Raw genomic sequence first — 10000 nt, forward strand, 5'->3', positions numbered from 1 at the left:
TGTATGGGTGGGCTATTTATGTCCAGGTGGATTTTCTCCATCGCCTTGCTCAGGCGCAGCTCTTCGTTCCGGATTCAAACCCACTCATGGAAATGTACAAGCTGCTGCGTATCCTCCTCTTCTCTTCTCTCCAAAGCCTCTCTTGCGTGCAGTAGTTGCCATTAATTGTCAGTGTGGATATGGTTCATCAATGTCTCACATTGCTGTGTTCTCACTAGAAGTGAGAGTCACGACCTTACCAAGTAATTAGTGAATGTTGCTACTGCTGCCATGCTATGGCTGCCTCCACTACTGCCATGCTATGGAGGTAACTACAGTCCACGTGTGTTGCTGCTGCCGCAGAGGCAGATCATGACGTGGGCATGTAGAACCACATGTGTTCATCCTACAAGTAGTTTTCCTTGACCACTGGGCTATTGGCGTTTGCAGATTCGTTCACTGTGTCTCTGCAGTTAGAGGTCTTGCACAGTCAGGTATGGTTATTGTCTCTTGTTTCGTTGCTACCACTGCTATATCATGTTCCACTTCCCAGTACATGTACTCTTCTTGCTGTGACCTTGAAGTTTCTGGATGTTGTAGCTTTGTTCACTCTGGCATTACACAGTTGCATGACTGTATTCATTGTTTTTCACTTATGCAGCTGCTCTCCCAAAGTCATGACCAATCTCACTTTATGCCGCTAGGTGGAGCCTGTATCAGAATTTTCCTTATTGGGTAGTGGTGATCCTGGCTGCCCAGAAAACTCCCTCGCAGCGTTGGTGGCAATGGTATTACTTGCTCTGGTAAAGACTGCATGTTATAGCTTTTTAAGGTCCTGGTGTTGTGTGTGTGTGTGTGTGTGTGTGTGTGTGTGTGTGTGTGTGCGCGCGCGTGCGTGCACTTGCTGCTATTGTGTTTCAGGCCCGTCGTTTGATGGAGGACAACCCGCGGCAGTGTGCAGGTATCACGTCATACCGGCCTGCCAGTGAACTCTCCTTCGAGTACTGGAAGTAAGAACTAGGAGAGTACATCGTGCTGGTGGCGACTGTAGCGGTGGTGCTGGTGGTGGCACATGTTTCACATGTGCTTGGTGCACGGTGTAAGAGTTGTACTGTGCATCGAAGCAAGTGGCATCGGTTTGTCTCCTTAAAAATAGTTTTAAGACATGATCTTCCTGGTTCAAGACATTTCGTTTATTGTGTTCATCTTTGAATCTGCTAACAGACCTCCAACTGCGCCATCATCATCAACTGGAACTGCTCCAACTTCGTCTGCATCTTCTCAACAGACAACTGCAGCTGCAGACAAGCCAGGTAACATTTCGTCATTTCTGCCAACTTTTTTATCACAATCGACACTGCACTGGTATGTTCGGTGTCTGCACGCTCATGCCCGTGTGTGTGTGTGTGTGTGTGTGTGTGTATGTGTGTGTGTGTGTGTGTGTGTGTGTCACGTGTGGTATTTGGGATTGCAATACCGGTATAGTTTCCCTTTTGTAAAGCAGCAAAGACTGGGTATCTTGTGAATAATGTGTGTATGTGTATGTGTACTTGTCCTTCTCTCCTGTCTACCCCTTTCTTTCTGCTGCTCAGCATCAGAGCACTGTCAGCTACGAGTATGCGTTGAGAATTCTGAAGCAGACACATCGTCTTTACCACGTCTCAGCGTGGTCCATACACCTGCTCTGCCCACAGTCGACATCAAGAGCGGCGACTGTCATCGCTGGCAACCCCTTGCTATCAATCTCGGTCACCTCTCCATTGAGGCTCTGCTGCGCCATGCTGTGGAGGTACGCAGTGTGGCACGTCTGCATCACCTCTACAACTACCTGCGCCAGTTCCGACTCTACAGCGATCGCCTCTGCCTGGATGCAGACTCTCTCCAGCTGCTATTGGAGCTGAACGACTTCCCTTCAGCCAAGCTATCACTACTGATCGTTCTTGACTCGCAGGTGGGAACGTTCTCAGCCAAGCTTTTGCCGTCGGACCCCATGCGACTTGTAGAGTCACTGGGCATAAACCATCTGCTGAACAGGCAATTGTCCACCGAGCTGCTGTCACAGGTGGATCGTTTGCGTGCGCGGTCCGTGCTCTGCCGCTGCAAGCAGCAGATGCAGTCTAGAGGCTGGAATGTGTACACACGCTTGCCCATGGCCCCGGTTTCGGCTTCAGTGCTTGCCAAGCTGGGACCGGATCATATCTTCATTAAGCTGGCGTTGCATCACATCTGCTTTCTCGTAAGTCCTGCGTGCATTGCAGGTTTGCTCTGTGGTCTTGATCCAGGCAGGAGTTGTAAACCTCCTGATAGCATGTCTTATTGCAGCGTGTTGGGCAGGGAGATGATGGGTTGCTGTAGTTTGATTATTTGTAGTCCGTTAAATCACTGTTCCGAATTACATGCCCCTAGGCTTAGAATTTCATGCATCCATTCTCTTTAACCATTTGCTTTTCTACTGGTCTCTGTTGGTGTTGTGATGTTGTAGGTCATAGAAATTGTAAGCCCAAAATCGGGTGTTGCTAGCTCCCTAGACCTGCGCTGCCATCTGCTGCAGACAGGCCCTGTTCCGTATGGTCTGCAATCCACAGCCACCAGTAGCGGCAGTAGTACGTCTAGCAGCAGTGACCAGCAGCCGGGATTTTTAAATGCTCAACTCTCACCGTTGGATGCGTCGCTGTACATTGGCAAGAGTATTGATGGTGAGGATATTGCTGAGGTTGAGTTTGCTGCATGATTGGATTATTGTTATTATTATTATTATTACACCACAGCTCAGTGGTTAGAGCATCGCTGGCTACAAGCGAAGGTCCCTGGTTCGAGTCCTGGTGGTGACAGTCAATTTTTTCTTCAGACTTTTCCCGTTTGTCTCTTTCCCTCAAACCAGTTTTAAAACATTTTATGACTTGGGGCTCCCCGCGTGCTAGTTTGTACGTGAAGTGTGTGGGTTACAGTGAGGGCTGCGTCCCACCCGCCTGTGTGGATTCACAGGAAGTGTGAGTTACGAAGTCTGAAGAAAATGTTGAACCCCAGAGATGAGGGCGATAACCAGCCATGGTAAAAGTACAAAAGAAAACAAGAAAACAGTGGAAAAAAAGGAACAGGGAGGAAAACAAAGCTCAGCCAATTAAATGAGATAGCCGGAAATTACATTGTTTAGCTAAACACGCGTGAGTGCCGCAGGAAAACGCAACTCAGTACAGACAACTTGGCGAAACTGAGACATGCTGTGGCAGTGGTGGGCGAGGCTTGATAGCTTGAGCCAGTCAGAATAGGAATGAAACCAAGGGGATTTTGTAAACTGGACAGTGCGAGCTGCAGGTAGCGAGACTTGTGCCCTTGTTGATTGGTTCCGCACAAACCAGTCATAGGGAAAGAGATGCCTTGGTACTTTCTCGAGTTTTATCTTTTGAATTAGCATGTTGCTGTGGAGGCTGCGTCGAATAGAAAGGGGGCAAACACGAGCGAGAACATAGAGTTGTGCAGAGGAGAAATCACGAGGCAAGCAAAATAGCATTTTTAATAATTTTCGTTGGCAAACTTCGATCTTGTCTGATATCGTGGTTGATAACCCACACCACGCTACGTCACAGTAGTCGAAGATTGGACAAATATACAGTCAACTTCGCTTATAACGACACTCGGCTGGGCATCAAAAAAGTGTCCTTATTCGCGAAGTGTCGTCATATCCGAAGTCTCATTATATGTATTCCAGTTGGAAGGGACTTTGCTCTGGGCATGGAAATGCTGTCGTTATTCGCGAATTGTCGTTATATCCGCAGTCGTTATTAGCGAAGTTGACTGTACAAAGAGAAAAAGAGATCTACAGTCGTGAGGCAGATAACGGCAATGAGGCTTCAGAGTTCCTAAAATTCTGGATGCTTTAAGGCAAATATGGTCAGCATGTTCGGACCATGATAGCTTCGAGTCAAGAACGATTCCCAGGTGCCTGTGAGAAGTTACAACTTCCAGGGCCTGGGTGCAGTTCGGAAACGTCAAAGGTGCAGATGGTGGACGTGCAGAAATATACAACACTTTGGTCTTCTGGACATTGGGCTGTAGCTTCCAGATCTTCATCCAGTTTACCATGTCATTGATGCCCTGCTGGAGCGATACCGTTAGTTCGTGCTCGGTGGAGGCTGAGCGGTGAAGGGCGGCGTCATCTGCATAAAGCGAGAGGCCAGGAGTAACGGATGGCAAATCATTCACGTACATCAAGAAAAGCAGGGGGCCAAGAATAGACCCTTGTGTAACACCTGTATTAACTGGACGATCCTCCGAAATCAGGCCGCCTGCTTTCACGGCTTGGGTCTGCATGCTCAGGTATGACGACAACCAGTTGTTGGCGCGGTGGGTGACACGGTAGCACGATCGTAGTTTTGTGATCAGCCCTCTGTGCCATACCGAATCGAATGCTTTGGCCAAGTCGAAGAAGCAGAGACCTTGATGGCGCCTTTGGTGTCGCTGAGTGTACAGCTCCTGGACAATGCGGGTCAGCTGTAGCGAGGTCGGATTTGCTATAACTAGTTTAACTAATATTCGTTAGCACCAACCACACACCCTCGCAAGCACACACATGCATACCTACATACATACACACACACTTGTACTTGTACTTGCTCACTGCCAAAACTGGTCACGTGGGTCTCCCCGGGAGAGGGGAGAGAGACTCAAAAGGAATCTTGGAAAGATGACTCAATTGGCTATTGAACCACCCAACGGCCGACACCCCCTGAAATCCCCAAACTAGGGTGGACTTGAAATGATTCCACTTATGGGCTCACCACACCTCAGTAAGTGGGTGAGGACAAGTTGCAGAAAAAGGATTGACAGCATCAGGGTATCCGTCCCGGGATCCAACTGCAGTCATCCCTGCCCCCAGTGAAGGTAATACTTGCTACTAGTGTGGGTGGCTAAATCAGAGTGGATCTGATATAAGCTTCACTAGCACCATTGATTACACAAGAGTTAATCTAGCCAGAAGCAGTCCATGGTTAACAGGTATGTATACTTCAAATAGAAAGTATATGAGCCCTGAAACCAACAAAGGTGGTAGGTACAACAATACACCTTCAAGCAGCCGAGCCTGTTGGCAACAGACCCAACACTATCTGGCATCAGTGTACCCACCAACCGAACTAGCTGGCACACACGCGCGCGCGCGCGGGCGCGTCACATGACATCACATCACATTCCTACACACGATAGAGAGGTTCTGCAAAACGAAAATGTGTACGAATTTTCGCTCTACGTCACGAAGTGAGAAACTTCGCACTAACTTTCGCAACTTTGGACGCGAAACTTGCAGGGAACGCGAAATGAACTTTCGTAGGAAGTTTCGTGAGATTGGGTCATGTCGTACGTGCACTTGGGGCAATTGGCGCGTGCAAACTACGAAAATGTGCAGAACACAAAGTTCGTGCGAAAATTCGTACACATTTTCGCAAGGCCTGTCGCGAAACTTCGTTCGAATTTTCGTTGTGCAGAACCTCTCTGATAAGAGCTTATTGTGGCAGCAGTCCTTCATGTGATCACCTGACACAGTCACGGACCAAGCTGCAGATAACAACTACATGTATAGTCGTTTGGTTTGCGTTGGTTACGATTTGTGCATCAAAGCCAAACCATGCGGCATTGCTCTACTCTACATTCACTGATAGACCGGTGCACTCGTATCATTTCAAGACAGAGTTTGTCGTTCTGCCTGTTCTTCCTATAGATTGCCCTACTTTAGCCCATGGACCAAGGCGAAAGGTGAGGAGTCACAAGTTGCACGCTACGTATATTTTTCATGTCCTGTTTTGTGTTCATTTATAGCTTTGCTGTCATGCTTGCTAACACCACTGGTCATGCATTTTGTTGCTTTCTCTCCTACGGCTAAGGCGCGCATTAGCTTTTTTTTGAGTTGTGATGTTTCTCAACTTGAAACTGATGTGGAAGACGGTGCCTACTTTTCCTTGAGTGTGTGCTGAAAATGCACCACATGATTTCAGTTCTATGCATCCATCTCATCCAGGAGTTTCCAGCTGTCTTATACATGTAACGGTGGCCTGCCTGATGTGTGAGTTTGTACTGTGTTGTCCTCTACATGTGAAACCAGGTGCCATGTCTCCTGGGAGAGCATAGCATCGACACGGCCCAGCTGCGTGTTGGTGAAGTCAACGTTCCAGCCAGGCGCATCATCCCCGATGTTCAGTGGATTGACCTACTGTGTGATCTGACTGAAGATCTCGTTCCGTTCTCCACTATGCTAACTCAGGTACGTGGCTCCACGATCTTGCAAGAGCTCTCCTGCGTTGTGCTGAGCCGATGCTGTGTGTTCTGCATGTCCGGTCGGGTGGGATTGCGCCGCTGCGAATATGCCTCCCGGTCTCACTCGCCCACTTGCGTCATGCATGGGCATTGCACTGTGCGTTTGCTTGCGCCTGCACACGTTTCATGTCCTGTGTTTAGTCCCCGGCCATCCCTCAATCCTGTGTGTGTGTGTGTGTGCGTGCGTGTGCGTGCGTGTGTGTGCGTGTGTGTGTGTGTGTTCACTAGTCTGGCTCACCTCTTGGCACTTGGTACAAATTATTTTAAAAAATGTGCACTTCAGAGTATTCATTAATTTGAGGGAATGCAAAGGAAGAAAGTCTGAAGAAAAAATTGGCCACCAGCATGAGAACTTGAACCAGAGACCTTCGCCTATGGCCAGCATGAGAACTTGAACCAGAGACCTTTGCCAATGGCCAGCGGTGCTCTACCACTAAGCTATATGGCATAGTCGTCATCCCATCAGAGACCGTTCAATATTTACTTCAGACTTGGAAACTCACCTTTCCCGGCTACACACACCTAGCCTGCAGAGGCTGGTGGTACGCAGCCCTTACTGTACCCCAACTCTTCAGTGTTAGGATATTTCGAAATTGCAGAGGGTAAATTGTGTACCTTTCATCCAACAAGGAGGTTGTGGGTTTGATGGTTCCCTCATCTGTTTCCGCAAGTTGAACGAATTGTTATTGTGAAGCCCACATTTTTTGATGAATCAGACCTATGCAAGCATTGCCCAGTGAGTTGCTCATCTGTATCTCTCTTTATATGGTCTTGTGCAGCTTTCATCTGCAGGATTTTCGCACGCCCACTTACGTGTTGATCGGGAGTTGGGTATATCCATCCACATCACACGGTTAGTTAGACTGGGATGTCTTGGCTCAATGTTTGCATAAAATAATAGACATCCAGTGGCGTGTCGCTTACCCGGCGTTCAGTTATCCGACAGCGTGCCGGCAGCTCAAGTTTTCCAGTGTGTTCCATGCAAACGGTTTTGATACCCTGAACATTGCCTTTTTGTTATAGAGTGGGTTGATATTGATGTGCAAAATTTAATAAACACAAACCTATTGCAAGGAAGTATAGTGACTAACAAAGCATTTTTAAATTAGCGCAAAGTCAGTGTTCTCTAACTGCAAGAAACACGGCGAGCTTTCCATGAAGACAGACAGCTATATTGGTGGTCCCTGCACTACTACTGTTTTGTGGCAGTGAGTAAGTACCTGTGTGTGTGTGTGTGTGTGTGCGTGCGTGCGTGTGTGCCTGTGCGTGTGCCTGTGCGTGTGCACGTTTGTGTGACACTGTGCATGGATGCAGGTTTCCAACTGTGCCGAATTTTTCGGAAAGTGCTGCACGCCTTTCGGAGAGCTTGCTTAGCTGTCAGGTGGTGGCTCCATTTTCAAGGAATGCTACATACGTAGCCATTGTAAGTTCCTGCCTCATGACTTTGTCCTGTTCTCTTTCAAAGTCTGGACCAAACTCTGGTGTTGACATTGGAATCTGCTTGCCAATGACTTTCCGCCTTGCTCCAACCCAGCTAATTTGATGTAGCTCTCTTGAGTTGCTTCCACTGCAATATTGTAAACTAATGCATTTACGCATGAGCAGTAAATATTCCTTGTGCTGGTGCAGCTTTTACGCTGATACTACTAGCTTGCCACATGACATACATGTATATGTATATGATAATACATTATTAATATTTGTGTTACTGTGTATGTGTGTTGTTCTTGCGTGGTGGTTGTTAATGCGGATAGTTTCAGTTCCTGGACTGTCCTGTGGAGTCGTCAGTACTTCATGAGAAAAGTAAGTTTTGCCAGTCTTGTACATGCTGTGTGCTATGTATCATTTTAATTGCGTGGATGTCACGAAATTTGGAGCACTTTGACTGTCAGTATCCCCTCACATACACAGTCATGTCCACCAGGCGTGACCGTATTCTATTCCCTGTTGCTACCATCTTTGTACAGCCTCTGTTCGCCGTCTGGTCCAACACATACCGCAAGGGCAGCCTCCAACCACGTTTCTTCAGCATTTCTGGAGCAGCCTGGTCCAGTTGTACAGTTCCGTGTTGGAGTTTTCAGCCTACTATTCCGGTACGTACATGTAGGTGAACTGCAGCTGTGTACACACTCTCTGTGTGTGCTATAGTCTCTATGCCTGGATGGCTGACTGACTGATTGACTGTCTGGTATAGCTAAACCAGTGGAACTTTGTCTCTCAATCTGTGTTTGTGATCTTTGACCTTTGACTGCTAGTACACTGGTGATGGGTCTACTTAACCAAGAGTGTGCAACTCCACGATCCCCCGGCCCATGGTGGAATTTCTAAAATGATATCAGTCTCTCGAGGCCCTGATGCCATCATGTATAGCCAGAGACGCAAAGAACGTGTGCTTCGCAGCTACGGTGGTCGAAGCAGAACAGCGGACGTTTGATCCGTGCATCCTGAACCTGATGAACTGACACTGCCTCTACATGAGAAGCGCTGAAAAGCATATGCACTTGATCATACTTCTGCCACAAAAGACACAATATGGTCACAAATTGTGTATGAACTATGAAATCTCTGCCTCAAGTTTGTCACTTGCTGGTGTCTTCCTATATATCTTTGTTTTGCATGCAGACAAGTCCTGTGACACGTTCAGCCAATGTGCCGTTGTCTCATTCAACTATCGAAGCCTGGTGTTGGCATACGGACCTGCATTCAGATTTAGGGTAAGGTCTGGCAACAGGCAACACAATACATTGTCGAAGCAGTTATTTCATGACTTGCGGTGCATGTGTGGCAGTGACTTGTTATGGCCCTCCGGCATGTTGTTCTGCTTAAAATGAGAGGAGAGCGAGTCCAGAATGATACCACCCTGGGCTTGCTGCTGCGGTGCGCCTGTGTAGTTGTGTGTGGGTATACCTGTGGGTGCATGTGCACCCCTCATTAAGTAGTGTTTCTGCTGTGTCTGTTGCTGTATGTGTGTTTTAACTGCTGTGTCCGTGTTTGTTTGGGTTGCTGTTGATCGTTTGGCGTATTATCTTTCTTCTACTGCAGGTGGTCATCACGCTGAAACAGCTGCATTTCCGTCTAGAGTTCCAGGTTCTCGTGGAGTCTATTCGGCAAAAGGTTGTGGCAGAACGACCGCATGGCTCTGTTCCGCCGGACTATCGAGAAGCGAGGCTTGCAGTTCGCAATCCGCACTCCTTCCTTGGTGACTGGCTTTCTACTCGTCTCTCTGGCACCCGCTCCATTCCTCTTATAGTTCAAGTAAGATACACTCAGCAGTTATGTGTGCTCTCTGTTGGCTGTGTTTTAGTGACAGATTAGTTTTTAATTCGTAGCTTTGATTTCAACTTTCCATCCAGTGCTGTTATCTTAGCAAGTATGACTTGACAAGTCAAATGTTCTTGCATGTGTGTGTGTACATGTGTACATTTGTGTGTGTACGTTTTGTGTACGCATGTACATGCTTGCATGTGTACACGTGACTGTCTGTATTGGTGCGTATACTGGCAGGGTCTGCATCACACACTGCCGCCACTTCTAGCCATGTCTAACCTCTCGGCCATTCCGGACCTTAGTGTCAGTGAGGTGAGCCCTGTGTAATGCACGTGTCTCCTAGTTCAAAGTCAACACACACGCTTTGAAATGTATTGCAGTGGTGGCAAGTGAAATCAGACCCCACGAGCGGTGCACTCGCACTGCACCAACACAGCACGCGACCACA

General features: G+C 47.8%; 1 protein-coding gene across 2 annotated transcripts in view; it reads left to right on the forward strand.

Annotated features, from left to right (window-relative positions):
* Positions 1 to 10000, forward strand: part of LOC135805479 (mediator of RNA polymerase II transcription subunit 14-like) — a 28454-nt gene that overhangs the window by 8288 nt on the left and 10166 nt on the right. For both annotated transcript variants that reach the window (XM_065319515.1, XM_065319516.1), the window contains exons 10-24: positions 27 to 108; positions 430 to 473; positions 901 to 989; positions 1204 to 1292; positions 1572 to 2215; positions 2462 to 2675; positions 5693 to 5727; positions 6074 to 6232; positions 7065 to 7138; positions 7600 to 7708; positions 8040 to 8088; positions 8253 to 8378; positions 8908 to 8999; positions 9328 to 9540; positions 9790 to 9864. In XM_065319515.1, the coding sequence (XP_065175587.1) occupies positions 27 to 108; positions 430 to 473; positions 901 to 989; positions 1204 to 1292; positions 1572 to 2215; positions 2462 to 2675; positions 5693 to 5727; positions 6074 to 6232; positions 7065 to 7138; positions 7600 to 7708; positions 8040 to 8088; positions 8253 to 8378; positions 8908 to 8999; positions 9328 to 9540; positions 9790 to 9864 (2094 nt within the window). The remainder of the gene's footprint in view (positions 1 to 26; positions 109 to 429; positions 474 to 900; positions 990 to 1203; positions 1293 to 1571; positions 2216 to 2461; positions 2676 to 5692; positions 5728 to 6073; positions 6233 to 7064; positions 7139 to 7599; positions 7709 to 8039; positions 8089 to 8252; positions 8379 to 8907; positions 9000 to 9327; positions 9541 to 9789; positions 9865 to 10000) is intronic.

Source organism: Sycon ciliatum, chromosome 1, assembly GCF_964019385.1.
Source record: "Sycon ciliatum chromosome 1, ocSycCili1.1, whole genome shotgun sequence".
NCBI lineage: Eukaryota > Metazoa > Porifera > Calcarea > Leucosolenida > Sycettidae > Sycon > Sycon ciliatum.